This window comes from Pelobates fuscus, chromosome 2 (genome assembly GCF_036172605.1).
Source record: "Pelobates fuscus isolate aPelFus1 chromosome 2, aPelFus1.pri, whole genome shotgun sequence".
Classification (NCBI taxonomy): Eukaryota; Metazoa; Chordata; class Amphibia; order Anura; family Pelobatidae; genus Pelobates; species Pelobates fuscus.
The window spans coordinates 247,840,010-247,857,396 of record NC_086318.1 but is presented as its reverse complement, the minus strand read 5'-3'; the positions used below and the strand labels follow the sequence as shown (position 1 = coordinate 247,857,396).

Sequence of the window (17,387 nt, the reverse complement as noted above, 5' to 3'; positions counted from 1 at the left end):
TAGACATCATGGTAAAGGAGATCAAAATGGAAGCGCTTAGATAATGAGTTCTGGCAAAAGAAAGAAAATATAACACATATAAATAAAGGCAAGTGAGGGTAGTAAAATCACTAAGATACAAAAAGCTAAATTAAAGCAAAGGAAAAAATACACAGTGCCACTTCAAATAAACCAGTTAAGAGATAGTCTCCATATCTGGCTTGACTATTCTACATTTTTCTCTAAACACACCTGCAATTTTATAGGCTACCTCTAGCTTGATTAATTTCCTTCTTTACTATGTCTATGGGCCTGTTCCATCTCTCAGGCCTGTATTGGAAGACAGCCTGTCGTTTACCAAGCAAACAATAGTAGTCATTGTAAAATAAAACAATTAGATTAGGTTAAAAGAATACAGAGCCTTTGCTAAATTTGATCCGTGTTCTGCTGCACATTCACTTTCTATGTCACAGTCTCATAAGATAAAAGGAACACCAAAAGTTTATAGTTCTTAGATGAAGGCAATATAGCTTCAACTATTAACATTTTATAAGCATTCGGACTGAGTGTGGATATTATTTATACTGAAACGTCCTGATTAGCTGGGAAGACTAACCAATTAGGTAAGATAGCTATTCGCATACTGAACTCCTAGATGTGGAGTCAGCAAAATACATTCACAAAAACTGTAAATAAAATGTAAAATGAAATTAAATCTAGTGGGGAGTTATTCTCAGCCCACTGGTTGTGCATTATTCATTAGTCAAAAGTGAGTTGGCTGTTTTGTAGTCCCAACAAAACAATAAATTGCTAATTATTATTATTATTATTGCCATTTATATAGCGCCAACAGATTCCGTAGCGCTTTACAATATTATGAGAGGGGATTTAACTATAAATAGGACAATTACAAATAAACTTACAGGAACAATAGGTTGAAGAGGACCCTGCTCAATCGAGCTTACATTCTAATCTACTTGTTAATTTCCTAAATTCTACAAACAATTTTCTAAACCTAATGTGCCGAGGTCTATTTGTGGGATATCATAAACTAACAATGAGATACCTAAATATAACTTGGTTTGTGGATTCAGCAGACATCATCAGATTACAATGAACACTTAAAGCACCAAAACAGCCCAAGCACTTTGTAAGCAGAAATTAGCAAACATTACTGAAACTAACTCCGTGTATTTTGCAAACCTTGTGTGTGCTACAGCTATATAATACTTCCTATCTTGCTCAGCTATGTTGTCTGAGTACAGCAATACCCCCATATGTACCTTTGCCAGGTATATGCGGACATTGAAGGGGCACATTTGAGACACAGCCATTTAAGTTTTTTCAAACTTTACATTTTTACACTGTGTCCATACCCCACTTTGGAGGTTTGTTTGTAGGTTAATTATTCCAGATACCCCATAAAGGCATACAATTTCTTAAAGAGGACACCCTAGGGTATTTCAAAAGATGTATTTTGAACCTTAGCGTGAAATAATTTTTCCGCTAGCATATACCAAGTGTAGTGGTAATAAGCATTTTTATATGCCTTTTTTACACACACAATGAGTTTGTACTGTATATTTTGCAAACCTTATGTGTACTACGGCTATATAATACTTCCTATCTTGCTCAGCTATGTCGTCTGAGTACAGCCGTATGTACCTTTACCAGGTATATGACAACGTTGAAGGGGCACATTTGAGCCATTCAAGGTAGAATTTTTATGCTGGGTCCATGCCCCACTTTGGCATTTTTTTTATAGGTTGTGTTTTCCATTTACTTCACAAAGGCATACCATTTCCTAAAGAAGACACCCCATGGTGTTTCAAAAGGCATATTTGAAACCTTATCGTGGTATCATTTTTTCGCTAGCCTGCACCAAGTGTAGCGGTAATACGCATTTTCCCCCTTTTTTAAACATTTTTTTAACTTTTTAAAAGTTTTTTTTAACTTTTAAAAAGTTTTATTTAGCTTTTAACAACTTATTTTACTATTTTAAAACTGTCTTTAAACTTTTCAAAAGTTTTTTTTAACTTTTTATTGTTTTTTTTACTTTTAACCCCTAACTAGCCTAACCGTAAATCCCCAAATTTCCCCACTAACTTCTACCCACCTTAGCTAAATAAATAAATATTTTAAAATATTTAAAATAATTAATTAAATACATTTAACCCCTGAGGAAAAATAAAAGTTAACCCTCAGGGGTTAAAAGAAAAAAAATCAGATCACAGTGAAATACTGTGATCTGAATTTTGATCACTGCAGGCAGTGATCAAAGGACAGGGAAGGGGTTAAATTTTATTTGAAAGAGGTGAGGGTGGGGGTGGGATTTTGTAACTTTTTTTTTCTTACAGCCAGAGACAGATCAGCACTGATCTGTCTCTCTGCTGTTCACAGCTCACAAGGAGCTGCAGGGAAACAGATCGGGTTTCACTGCAGCACATGTGATCACTCTGACTCCCGGTCAGAGCGATCACATGGGCTGAATCAGTGAAACTGCCCATGGTAGTATGCCTCCGATATGGAGACACACTACAGGAAGATTAACCCCACGATTGCCGCGATTGTGGCAATCAGGGGTTAATTTTCATTTTGGACGGAAATTTTCCATCCAGCGTCCTTAAGGGGAGTGCTGCAATGACGGAAAATTTCCGTCCAGCGGCCTTAAGGGGTTAATGTCACACTTCCTCGCTTACCATCCAAAATCAATCCAAATTGGTTGAGTGCACATTGTGCTTAGTATTCCCCTTTTCTGGTTCTTAGAGTCTGAACCGTAGTCACATTATTTATTATTATTATTTTATTATTTATATAGTGCCATCAGATTCCGTAGCCCTGTACAATGGGTGGACTAACAGACATGTAATTGTAACCAGACAACTGGATGTACAGGAACAGAGAGGTGGAGGGCCCTGCTCAATGAGCTTACATTCTAGAGATAAAACCCTTTTACAAAACTGTGAACTGGGCTGTTTATAAACAAATAACAACCATTGTATGGCTGCTATCAGCTTATTGAGCAGTTCTACTAATTGGATCTGATGAGTGAAATTGTGACAGTGGACCATATAACTAAATCCAAAATATATCTGAATGAAAGGCTCCAGAGGGGCAAGTGCAACAGCTTTATCAAGATTAAAGCTATTTTCTGGGGAAGCGGGGGGGGGGGGGGGGGGGGGCGGTGCCTGGTGGCCGGACACTTTTCCTCAAGCAACTTAAAGGGCCACTATAGTCACCCAGACCACTTCAGCTCAATGAAGTGGTCTGGGTGCCAGGTCCCTCAGGTTTTAACCCTTCAGGTGTAAACATAGCAGTTTCAGAGAAACATTACATAGCAGGGTTAATCCAACCTCTTCCTGACAGCTGCTAGAGGCGCATCTGCGACGCTGGATGCAAAAATCGCATTCAGCGTGCAGAACGTCCATAGGAAAGCATTCGGGAGCTGACATCGGCGGGGGAGGAGAGGTTACCAGCGCCGAGGGAGCCCGGAGCTGGATTAAGGTAAGCTGCTGAAGGGGTTTTAACCGGTGGGGGTCATCCCACTCACCACTGGCTTGCACTATATACTAGCCTTGCATATCGAAGCCTGTACACAGAAGCACAGAGCCTGAAGCACTGCACGCCATGTGGCGTGAACAAAATGGCTGCCGCGCTGGAATCTCCACTGTGCCAATTGAGCCCAGAGAGCCAGAAGTGGGAAGATGCCTTCAATAAACGATTTGAGTCAATATGCCGAGCGTTCTGGATCCGCATCAATAACAGACCCCCTTTGCTCATCCTTCAAGCTGCAGCATTACCCAGGCTGATGACTTGACCCACAATACTACTTGTGGCCCAGGAACCTGTATGAAATTACCACCATCTTGTTTTTCTTTGCCATTATCTTTGATTTCACATTGTGTAAAGCGATTGTGTACTAGTTTACTCAGTTCCAGTGGAATTGACTCTATTTTACTCATCTAGCATGTGTTAGTGCTTTATTTCCTGGCTTGTACCCATTAAGGCTAGATTACAGCATATGTTTTCCAGTTTATTTTAATTCATCCAAAATGTAGGTGAAGAAGTTTGTGAAGAGGAAGTCATAGTAGATGGATAAGCCTATAAAATATCAATTCATTATTCACAGAGGAATCACAGAGAAATGTTTACAATTATTTGCCTTCTGCAGTATATGAATTACGCAATACAGAGCAATACTGGTTGCACGTATGTAAAAGTTGTATTTGTCCAGGAAAACATAGTTGATCTGGGAAGATCCAAGTGGGACACTATCATAGCTAGTTTCATCACAAACGCTTACAAAATGCATACTTATTCAGAGTTCAACTTGAAAAATCCTGCAGGAAGTTTTGTAACCCTGAACTATGCTGATTTTATGAGAGTGCTTAGGAAAAAAAATCTCTCAATACGAAACTTTAGATTAGAAGCACACTGATGCCTCATTTCCCGTGTTTCTAGTTAATTTATCTGCACTTCCTACAGTCTGCCTTGAGATTTTGGCCCATTGTTGCACCTCGTGAAGACAAATATATACAGAAAATTGACAAAGCCCTGCAATGAAAGTGTTTTCCTATATCTAACAATTCAGGATCGAGTTAGTCCCTGGTGTAAAATATGCATCACTACACTTTGCTTTATTGGATTGACACCTAAACCAGATCCTACCCCCTAAATAGAAGCAGTGGCAAGTTAACATCAACTCTGCAATTATTTATTTGCTTTCTTTTTGCCTTCACTATTACATTCAGAATATAGAGATACAGGATATAGAGCATAGTCCATAGTCCATAGTCAATGTCACTAAGATATTTCAAAGGATAAGCTAGAAATATCAGCGTATTAGCCCATTTTAGCACTGTTATAGTCAAATATATATTTGATGTTTTTAAAAAATCTAAATGAATGAAACTGCTAATCTGGTGAAAACACCCTTATTAATGGCATGATAAAACACATATGAAGAAGTATAGCCACCTTTTAAGCTATAACTAGAAATCTCTTACATTAGATATTGATATAAGCAGTAGTGTTAGAGTAAAGGCTCTGTCTGCTCTGTTTTAAGGAAGATCTCAGATATCCTGGTGGTCATTATCTACAAATCACATGGAAAATGAAATAATAAACAAACTGACTCATGCACAACAAATTTGAAAGATCATAATTTAAAAATGACAGCCAAACCACTATATTCAAATGACCACATATTCCCATATTTGTATATACACCTCTGGAAAATAAAAAAAAAATGCATAAACACTGCTTTGGGGGGATAAAGTTAGATTAGTAAGCATATATATGTTTCCTTAAAATATATTTTGTTTAAAAATGTAATGGAAAAGTTGAATACACTACATGCCTTAGATGCCCTTTGGAACGCATGAAGTACTAACAAGTGCATCAACAGGAAGTAGACATGACATGCATCTTTCAGACATTGCCTCAAACCATACACATCTTGGGTTGTTAATTAATGCATTGCTTTTCTGGTATCTGCACCATGATTACATTGGCTGTTCTCTACAATAAAGTCCCTCAGTTGTATGAGACAAAACTATAGTTAATATGAGATGGAGGAACTACCATTACAGTACAAGGAAACAATTGTCCACCATACGGAATGTCAAAAAGATATGTTAATGCTAACTTACAACTTCTTCCAAATCACCATTTGCCTTTACTGTCTTTGACGCAGAAGGCAATGTGATTGGTTTAACTAGTTGACGGATAGCATAACAGCTTGGCTAAGCATTGTGGGAAAGTTATCAGTAACATCTGCAAGTGATCCAAGGCTAAATACAAAAAAACAGTGAAGTAAGACGTTCACAAACACAGACAATACTGTGGGTCTGCTGAAGAGATTTGAATTTCTGGTCCACAAGGCTGTAAAAAGAAAAATATAAACATCCGTTTGAGGATCTTGCTAACAGATACAATTTACGTTTTTACAAACGGAACCCTCATCACTGCATCAGTAGGGTGACTGCTTATCCATCTCAGTGTTTATTTCTCTACTTTAGTACAGCACTGAGAGAATGTAATTGCTTTATAAAAAATAATTGTAATTATGATTTTAACTTCACAAATATAACTTAAAACATATTTTAATGTTTGCACAGTTGTGCCTTACTGACAAAGAATGCATTTAGCCAGCAAAGAAGGAAGTGTGTATAGCTATAGAGATGTGCGATTGCAAGAGGAGACCAGAAAATGTGTCAGCACACAAACCTATGAGACAGACTTAAAATACCATATTAATATCTTCTGGTCTGTACGGCTGTTTTCTGTAGAAATGTAGTAATGTAGACCTCTAAAGGAACACTCCAAGAACAATAACAACTACAGCTACAGTGGTTACAGTGGCATGAGTGCTAAAGCTCTCAGCCAATGAGAGCAGCCCTAAATAGCTGGGCTTAACACAGTGAAGCTAACTGGAAGCTCCTCATCCACAGAGCTCACAGGAGTTCCCATCCACAGAGGAGGCAGTGTGTTTTGAAACCATTCACAAACAGTTTGACTACTTACTTGGAGTGTTCGTTAAGTAAATCTTTACTCAAAGGGAGACCTTGGACATTTGGTCATTTAATTGGTCATAGTGCTCTGAGTCCTTTTAAACTAAACAGGGGTATCTGCCCACTCACAACTCAAGGAAGAGATAACACACATGCTTCTAGCCATTTCAGTTCATACCAGCAAAAAGCTGCAACACTCAGCCAATCACAGTCACCCACTGCTTCTCAAGTTAAAGCTTTCTCATTAGCCCAAGCAGCACGAAGGAGATGGACTGCTGGGAAATCAAGTTTAGCATTAAAGGGACACTACAGTCACCTGGATAACTATAGCTTAATGAAGTTGTTATGGTGTCTATAGCCTGTCCCCGCAGGATTTTTTCATGTAAACACTGCTTTTTCCTACAAGAAAGCAATTTTGATAACATTAGCCAAGAAGGCGGTTCAGCTGTAGATTAGTTTACCTGTGTGCGGCACCCCAGAAGGAGGGGGTAGGGTGCGCTCTGCCCTGTGGTGGTGCGGGGACGCGTTGAGAGCGCATGTGCATACGTGGGGCGTGCCTGTATGAAGTCAGTAGTGCACATGCACAGTAGCTCCATCAAAATAACCTACTCCACCACTGCGCATGATTACTATTGACGTCATACAGGCAAGCCATCTGCACGCGCATGCTCTATCAACGCAGTCATGCACCACCACACCACACCCTACCACCCTCTTGCTGGGGCACAGGCGCCCACACGGGTAAGCCAACCTACAGCTAATTCTGCTCACTTCCGGTGACAGAGGTAGGGAATTTTCACGGGGTAGGCTTTTTTGATAGAAAACCAGTACACCCACGCAGCGCTGGAATAGAGGAGAGTTTATATCCTATTTAAGGGGCCAAAATAGTGTTTGACACTCTAGGGTCAGGACTACACATTTGAATTCCTAACCCTACAGTGTTATTAAGGTATTACAAATGGTTTAATGCTAAACATAAGTATTGCACAAATGAACTCCATGTACTATAACCGCGTCAATGGGATATATAATAAGTGGCAACATATTCCCCAAGCTAAAGAAAAATTATAAACTTACACAAAATGTTAACAATCAAGTACAAAATGTTAAAATGTATAGTTAAAATTAATATCAAAATCATTTTGTAAATTTAGGAGTAGATAATGTTCGATTTTTACAATATCTAATAATCTAACTAGAGTATAGTCATTAGGTTAACAGTGTATAAATACCATTACCAAAAGGTTAAAATCGTGACTTTTTTTATCTCTTACTTTTAATGCAAGAAAATCTGTAGAATTTTGCATAACCATTGCTTACGTAAATGTGATTTCTCTGCATATTCTACATTTCTTTAGATAACCTGGTTTTAAATTTTTAAATTGTTAAATATGGACACAGTCTGTTGACAATTCTGTTGAATCATTGCAAAGGATTTTGAAAGGCTGGCCATTATTGTTTATTGCCATGAAACAAATGCATGTTTGCACACTTAACAATAGGCAATAGTTTGTTTTGAAAAGACAGATAATACTGAAAAGACTGTGTTCCTGGGATCTGCTGTAAGTCAGTTATTATATATAAATATGTGTGTGCTTGTTAAAAACAAACAGATTTTTGAATGCTAAGGTAAGATAATATTATTAAGTGTTCTTTATGTAAGTAAATAGGTGTGTAGCACTAGCAATCAATCTAAATGAATCAAATACAATGGTCAAAAAAAGTATGCGCTATGTGAACTTGCTTTTAATGAAAGCTTACATACCCCTTTCAAAAATGTCTAGTTATGGCTAATTTAAACTGTAAATAGCTTATACACAATGGTACAAAATTGAAAACACTGAAAGTAGGTGTACCTTAAAGCAGGGCTCAACAAATCCCAGGCGTCAGGTCGCTATTTCGACTAGAAATTTTGCCCTGGCGCCTGGGATTTGAAGCCCTTTAGCTAAAGGCAGGATAGGGAAACAATGGAGCCAGCCGGTCGCCCTGAGGAGCGTGGAAGGCCGACTCAGGAGTGTGCAGGCGGCCGTCTGGGGCAGCATCGCTGTGGTCGGCTGGGGCAGCGTGCCTGGGAGCAGTGATCTTCAAGTGGCTCCCCTTGCGCTGTTTAATGATTCCGAGAGCCGGAATATGATTTAATTCCGGCCTGGCATCACTACAGGGAGCAGAGATCAGCCGCTTGAAGATCACTGCTCCCTCACACACAGGATGAGCGAACAGCCCCACTGGACCCCAGGGAAGGTCCACTCAGCTCTCCCAAAGTAAGGGAGGCTGGGTGGATTCAAAGTATAATTGAAAATGTCTGTGTGTGTCTCTCTCTCTCTCTGTCAGTATGTGTGTGTCTCTCCCTGTCAGTGTGTGTGCACTTCTCTCCATCAGTGTGTGTGTGCTCGTCTGTCAGTGTGTGCGTGTACGTCTGTCAGTGTGTATCTTTGTGTCTGTCAGTGTGTGTGTGTCAGTGTCAGAGAGTGTGTCTTCTTGTGTCTGTTTAGGTACCTGCACCCCTTCGATCACGAGAGAGGTGTTTTTCTCATCTTCTTTCCCATGCCATGCCAGTTTTCTGGGGCTTGTCCTGCCTTTATGGGTGAGATAATTAATCTTTAAGATCTCCGCATGTTTTCTATATGGAACATTCAGCACCTCCATGCAGAGCGTGGAGACGCTGAACAAAAGTGCTGCACACTGTGCAGAAATGACACAGGACTCTCTAGAGGTGTCAGAGTGACTGTCACTAAAAGTGTTACTAGGCAGCAATGTAAACACTGCATTTTTTTTTTTTTAAAGGCTAAAGGGACTGGCTACAGGCACCAGAACAACTACATTAAGATGTAGTGGTTCTGGTGACTATAGTGTCCCTTTAAGAATTGTATATTTCTCGTAAATTAAACTTTGCTAGTTTTAAAAAAAGTGGCTCCTAACTTTTTTAGCTTGCTCCTAGATTCCAAACAAATTTGTCAATATTTCATTAATATATAAACTTTATGGAATACTGATCAAGACTGCATTGGAATTTCAGTGAACTTGTAACACAATCCAGAGATACCATAAGACAAAGGGTTGACAAAAGTTGGTAAAAGGCATCAACTTTTGTCCAATAACAGCAGCCGTCACAAGAGATGTTTGTGGGATCCAGACTCTGCCTGTGGAGGCTCCTGTGGTCTTACAGGATCCTTTACAGATCTCAATGTTGTACTCATGCATAGGAGTACAGCACTCACATTGCTCATAGTAACTGAAGAGCCAGGAGCTGAAGAGGACTTGCTGGACGAAGATGACGGCAGCCACAAAAGCCAACTTGATGTAAGTAAAGCTTACCTCCCCTAGCACCCTGCTGTCACCAGACCCACAACAAATCTCTTACTTTCAGAGGGTCTTTGTGAAATATGCAAAGACTCCCAAATAGACAGATCTACTTTAATAGCTTTATAAATAATATAATAGCTGCTTGAAATTAAAGCATCATAATAAAATATGCTCAATGTACAGGTTATGGTGAAGAGAATACACTGGTCCCCGTTTCTCTGCTCAGTGTGGTCTATAACTGCTTGTGGATCTGTGATGTCAAAGGAAAAACTGTATTTCCTTCTTTGCTGTACAATATGGTTGCAACTTGATTGTAGAAGCCTCTTCCTGGTTTGGAAGGGTCTGTATCCTACTACATATTGCCTGGAAAAATGAAGCACCTTCACAAACGTTTAAGGTTTGTACTGTTTATATTTGAATTTATTTAGTTTTTCTCTACCTTTTTCTAATCCATTAGCTATAAAATACTTTTAAAATGTGTGTTTCAACAAATTGTGCCCCTGTAGACTTTCTTTATAGAAAAGAAATGATTTGAAATAAGCACGATTGTCTTGTCCATACGTTGTAAACACATATTCAAGATTGAACCATTTTTGAGGAGAAAGATGACGATCACTGCTCTCCAAACAAACCAGCTAATAACAATGACTAGCAGGCCAGACAGAGAAATACAAAGTATCTCTGTAGGTTCAAGTTTACGATGTTGATTTGGGTCAGGGATGGGTCAAAACATAAAGAACAGAAAGTGGCAAACACGGAATCTTGATAAACAAAATGTTTCACACATTGCACAGATTTAGATTATGAAGGAGCTACAATGTAATATATAGTGTACATAACATTTTATCTCCCTATGTATCTCTGTAGAGCTGCCCATGGGCAAAATGATAAAAAGATTGTCTCTGTAATGGCACATGTGAGCAAAACAACTCGAAATACCTTTGAGAAGGCAATGTCAATACAGCTCTTTTTCATATTCTTAGAGTCTTCTTACGTCTAAAGTGCCATACAGACTTGGCTCTTTGCTAACTGCACCAAAACAATTCTGAGCGTTTGCTCACTCACCAGTAACATGATAGGAGAAAAAGATTGTTTGAGACTTCTACATCTCTTGTGCAGTGGACACCTGCCTTCCATTTGTTGAGGCCTGACGATGTAGTGTGATCAATCTGACCTACTAATAAAGTCAGCTACCTCTGTAATGGCATAAGTGATTTAAAAAAGATCGAAATGCTAAAACTTACCAAGTAAAAGGTCTACACAGCCCGAACCTAATTAGCTGACATCACCCCCCCCCCCGGGCCCCCCCCCCCCTCCCCCTCTTGTCATAAATGAGGAGAGGTCCGCTATGGAGTTTAAGGAGTCCATCTCTGTATGTGCAGCCTTTTGAAGCAAATACTGCACATACACACTCCAGGCACCATGACCACTTCAAATCACTCAAGTGGTCACAGTGCTTAGAGTAACTCTTTAAGAACTGAGTTTGAACTGTTGCTCTATTTTTGCTGAACTTTGCATGCATGTACCAGAGTGAAGAATTGAGCTAATAAAGGCTTGTCAGATCACTGAGTGCATGCCAAGCCATGGAATCAACCACCAGTCTTTTCTGAAGTGGCCTAAGTGCCTTGTCCTTTCCTGTCTATTTAACCCTGCAACTGAAAGCATTGCCATTCTGTATAAATGGCAAATATTTACATTGCTGAGTTATCATACCTCTAGTTACTGTCTTCCTGACAGCCACTGGAGTTGTTCCAGCACCAGTAGCATTAAACTCGGCTATTCAATCAGAAAGTCTCATAGAGGCATTATGCTGCGCATGCACAGTATCTTCCCAATGTTTTGCTGTGGGTAAACATTGTATTGGCTGAGATCATCTACATTGATAATCTCAGCCAAAGAGGCGGTGTGAGATTGTGGATACAGGGGCAGCTAGGGCTGAAAGTTAAGTAATACTCAACTTTCAAACACTCACATGGGGGAAACACGTAAAAAGGTGTCAGGACAATCCAGCTTTAGAAATACTGTTTCTTTAATAGTTTTGTGCAATCACCACTTATATGGATTGCCTCAAAACAGGCCTTCACTGCAGCTCTAACTTTTCATAAAGCATAGACCTTTGGTGCATGGGCTCACTGCTTCTGTATTATCATCCCCTCCCTCCCCCCCCCCCCCCTTATTTTTATATGGATGTGTTCTGTATTGTAAATATTCCTTTAATTGAGATGTTCTGCTTGGTTTATTACATTATCCAACATAGATTATGCATTAGGTTTTGTAAGCATTCTAAAAATTACTATTTTGCTTTTAAATGAATTAATTACATATTTAGAAGTTGTTTTTTTTAATACACTGTAATAACTCTCTAGAGAGAAGATGCACAAAGACAGCTCAATAAAATAACTGCGTAACAAAACGGTATACCAAAAATATGGCACAACTTGAAACAGTTACTTTGAATATTTTAAGGCACATCAAGTGATTATATCACAGCAGTATAGTAAAGCAGTAAATAAGTATTCATGCAGGAGCAAGCAGCCTCTGATATACAACAGGTATGACATTCTAACATGTCCCATTTAAATTGCAATCTGCACACCACTTATTCAAAAAGACTTTGTTTAAACTATTTGGATACCAAATGTATGCGTTAAATGATAGCAGTATCCAACAAAATAAAAAACATCACAAAAAAATATGTACACAAATATTGCTACAGAAACATGCTCTATGCTACTGTACCTCACAAGTATTGTATGTAGTATTTTGTTTTGCTATTGTCTAGTGCAGGCATAGGCAACCTTCGGCACTGCAGATGTTTTGGACTACAACTCCCATGATGCTTTGCCAGCATTTTGTGTGTAAGAGCATTATGGGGGATGTAGTCCACAACATCTGGAGTGCCGAAGGTTGCCTATCCGTGGTCTAGTGGCATTCATTATGCATCAATAATGTGTAAATAAAGTGTGTTTTTTAAAGTGCTATGAAGACTATGATTTAGATTTATATTGATATTGGTGTACACTGAGATGCATTGCATAACTGGACGTCATGGTATCTACAATGATAACCTTATGTTTTGGCTTTGCTTGCTGTGGAGTGCAGTCCTACCAAATCAGTTTGAATCTAGTATGTCCAATCACCTCTGGAGTCACCTAAATACTTCAAAACATATGATCAAGCTACCACTGGTAATTCACTTGAACTAAATATACTTGTCAACCCTGATGTTGGTAATATCTGTTTTTGTGATATATTTAAGGGGTAGAATAAACTAACTGTATATACGCTAAAATATACTAAAGATAAATACAAGACAAAAATACCTTCTGTGAACTTAATATATAATTTTAAAGTTTAAGCTTCTCCTTTGAAATAAACCTCTAAGGTCTACTTTTTAGAGGCCAGATTTATGGGTTCGTTCGTGAAGGTGATGAATAATCTAGGTAAGAACTATTTCTTTGGGAACCCAAGCATTACAAAAGTTTCTAATTTGGGTAATCAACATCTTAACCTGGCAGAGATTAAAGTAGATGGTCCCTTCAATAGACTAAGAAAGCACTTTGAAGTCATTGGTGACATGAGGTGCAGGTAACAGACGGACAGTGTTTTATATATAGTGGTTCATGACTTGGACTAATCTTTTCTAAAACAGATTCCTAGGAATATATTTATGATTAAAGTAGAGGACAACAATCCCAAAACTAACGTTGGCTGAATAGTGCAACTACTAGGCTTACAGAAATCTCAACCAATGACGGGACAGGGGAATCTAAATCTAATTGATTTCACATATGTCTAGTGTTTATCTAAGAAACTGTGAAATGGTAAGTCAGTTGCAACAGCTGTTTTTCCAGCTATTTTGGCCTATGTTTTCCTTCTCTCAAAGACTCTTCATCATCAGTCACAATTTACTATTTTTTCTACTGCCAATATTTTGAAGAGGATTTACAGTATGGATAAATTTAGGTAGTGCTCCTTAACACCTGGTTCAGGATCTAAAACTTGCATCTCATACTTTTCTCAGTAGACATCTGACACCAAGAAAATAGCCACAATGAATTTGTTTCTGTAGCAGAACTGCCTTCCTTATTGTGGTGGAGAACCTTGTCACTGAGACATGTCTAAAGAATTAATTTTATGTTTCATACGTTGAAAATGTGTGTTGTTTAAATCCCAGTAAACAAAAAGGTTAGGGATTATTTAATTAAACCAGAATTGTCATTTCTCTATAGTAAATGCTGTTGAGGAGTTTACTAGGTTGAGGGGTTTAGCAGAGTATGTAAAAAGAACACTTAAGCCCACATCATTTCAGGACAACTCCATCACACAATAAAGCTCCAGGTGTGCTAATGTATACTGAGTCACCTGCTCAGAAGTGACATACAAATGCATGTGCACTCAGCTACTCTCCAATAGTATGGTACGCACAAATGAACTCTTGGATATAGTATTGGTTCGGTTAAAAAAAGAGTGTATTGCTTGCTCTGACTGTGCCAATTTTTAGTATGCTATAGGATTGTAGAATAAACAGAGACATATCAGCACTGCTTTAAGGTATAACAATTTCTACAGAGAGTTTTCACAATTTAGTTTTCTTTTTGTTTGTTCTTCTCGGACAGTTGTTCCCAAACCATTCTTCATGAACCAACAACAGTCTAGGTTTTGTCATGGGAATCTCCATGAGAATAGAAAAGGTAAACACATAATACCTGGACTGTAACTGGGACATTAGTACTGGTTGGGGAACCACTGTTCTAGATAGTGGACCAAGGTTAACTGAAAAGGAGTTTGCAAACCCAGAATCATTACAGCTGACTTGCAGGGAGTTTCTTAAAGGTATACTATAGGCTCACAGATGGCTTCATCTCAATTAAGTGGTCTGTGTGCCATGCTCCTATAGTTTTAACCCTGCAACTGAAACCATTGCTGTTTTTCAGAATCGACGATGTACACATTGCAGGGTTAAAATGCCTCTAGTGGCTGTCACATTGACAGCCACTAGAGGAGGTTAAGCAAAAATAGCAGAGTAAAACTTAGCTATTTCGATCAAATGGTCTCATACAGGTCATTTAATTGGCACAGCAAAACATTTGCTGCTCATGTACACTAGCTTCCATTGCTTTCCTCTGGGAAAGCATTGGATTGGCTAAGGTCATGAAGACTGATGATCACACCATGGCGGGTGAGACAGGGTAAATAAGCTCATTTTTCTCCTTTCACACAAGTGGCTGCCAGTACCATAACTAGTTAGCAAGTCACTATAGTGTTAGGAATACATGTTTGCATTACTAACACTATAGTGTTCCTTAAAGTAGGACCTGCCAATTGGATTTTGTTTGTTTGGGATTCCAATCTACAGTACTTGCAGATATGTCAGAGTCACCTATAACTTTACATAGAAGCCTTCATAAGTTAGCTTTTATCAACTTAAATGAAATATAGACTGTAAGCACGTTTAAGCAGGGTCCTCTTCAATATATTGTTCCTGTAAGTTTTTTTGTAATTGTCTTATTTATTGTTAAATCTTCCCCTCTTATAATATTGTAAAGCACTATGGAATTTGTTGGCGCATTATAAATGCCAATAATAATAAAATCAATTGCAAAGGCAGGCTGAAAAATATTAATATTTTCTATGTAGAGATACTAAATGTTACACCACAAATTACTAGACAGATTTAATCTGCCAGTATATAGCTGACTTGTGCTCACTAATAAAATGCATGTTATATTTATATTATCACCAGCTGATAATAAAATAACAGCACAATACTTATTTTATGAGGTTATTGAATTTGGCAGAAAAACAACTAATTGGTGCTGATAACAATTTAAGCAAGACACTAGTTAGCTCATTAATGATAGGACTGAAATTCACAAATTCTTTACTCAATAACATTACAATAAATTCATTGAAAGCAAATAAAAACTGAGCCTTGAATAATTTGGGGTGTTACTTTGCTTACATCATACAAAAAAACAAAAAAACAGAAAAAACAAAAAACAACACTAGCCCAAACAGAGTGTCCAACAGAAAACTAAAGGTTAGAAACGAGTTATTTTGCAGCTATTTATTGATTTCACACTAACAAACCTCTGGCATTTCTTTGAAATGTGATCCTTTGCTATTGAATCCATGCCTTTGCTGTGACATGTTATGAGAGCACATGGTAAACTTTGTTTACACTGCTAAACAAATCTATGAAGTCTTCAAAGGTTAAGTTATGAATCATAACCACTGTACAAAGTGTTTCGGCTCATCATTCAAGTAATTCAAAGATTCATACAGAGAGTCAAAATTCCAAAGCAATTTAAAAACAACAGAAGTAAAAATCAGTTTCTCGTGTAAGTTTTAAAAGGTGACCGATTTTCGGAAAATGTGCTCCATATACGATTTCACTATTTATCGTTGAGTTAATCTATCCTATACAAAATGGCTAATATAATAATACCACACTGCCACCTTCAAACTGGATGATCCGCTAAGCTTTAAAATAAGAGGAAAAAAAACAAAAACAATATCCAGTAGTTCAGATACACGTGGAAAATGTTTGTTGTACTTTTAACAGCTCAAGGGCTGCAGCGGCAGCCCAGCTTTAACTTAATTATGTCCCCTTTTAAAGTCCCCCTCCCCCACCTAAACCAACTCACCAACATTCCCATGACATCTGTCCAGAGCTGGGAGAAGACATCAGGCTTGGTACCCTCCTCCTCCTCAGCTTGTATGTCAGGGCAGGCTGCTTGATCGCCCAGTTCGCCCTCCATGGCTCAAGCTGCAGCCGGAGAGCCTTGTTGTGTGAAGAAATAAATAGGCTCAGCCAGCAGGATCTGTCACCAGCTCTATGGACAGATTCACATTGACTTCATTCACCATGCCATATTCACTTCAATGATGACTGATGTTCTCTCCTGAAGAAATGGAACTCTCTAGAGTGTTCAGAAATAATCTTAAACTACTGTATTCCAAATCCAGATCATGCTGCCCAGATAGCATAGTTCGCCCCCCTGTGTGCCACTTCGGAGTTCCTCTGAGCTACCAAACTGCACAGCTGGCATACTCATAGAAACTTTCCTGCTTGGATCTGCGGTCACACTGCAACTGCAGCCTGGACTGTACCACAGAGTTTCAATAGGGGGGTTTACAATCAACACTGAAAAAACACGCCTGTTTGGGAAAGGTCACGCTGCCTGTTTACCATGCGACACAATGATACAGTGTTTGTACTCTAGTACATATTGATCTGCCAGTGAGAGTTGCCGTGTTTTTAGAATACTACGGGAGCAGTAGTTAGTGTTAACCCCCCTCCAGCACGAGTTGGTCTCCCCCGTCTTCACATGACTGCTCGCTGTGAGCTGTATTAGAAGAAACAAAGGTAGTGTGAAGTCAGGCTCCCTGCATGGATGGGAGCGACAAGCAAGGCAATGTGTCTCCTTGCATAGCTTCCAAGGTTTCCTCTACAGGGCAGCAGGCATTCCCCGGGTCTGCATTCTAGACCCTGCTTTCCGCCTTTTCCAGGGAATGTGTGGAGTGAATTTATTACTAACATCCACATTAAAGTGCGAATTTTATACTGACATTCACTAAAGTGAGAAT

The 17,387-nt window shown here is 38.8% G+C and overlaps 1 protein-coding gene across 4 annotated transcripts in view; it reads right to left on the bottom strand.

Moving 5' to 3' along the window:
- SASH1 (SAM and SH3 domain containing 1) overlaps positions 1–16,877 on the bottom strand; it is a 192,099-nt gene extending 175,222 nt beyond the window's left edge. For all 4 annotated transcript variants that reach the window (XM_063443324.1, XM_063443325.1, XM_063443327.1 and 1 more), the window contains exon 1: positions 16,445–16,877. In XM_063443324.1, the coding sequence (XP_063299394.1) occupies positions 16,445–16,558 (114 nt within the window). In that variant the 5' untranslated portion in view covers positions 16,559–16,877. The remainder of the gene's footprint in view (positions 1–16,444) is intronic.
- Positions 16,878–17,387: the final 510 nt, after the last annotated feature.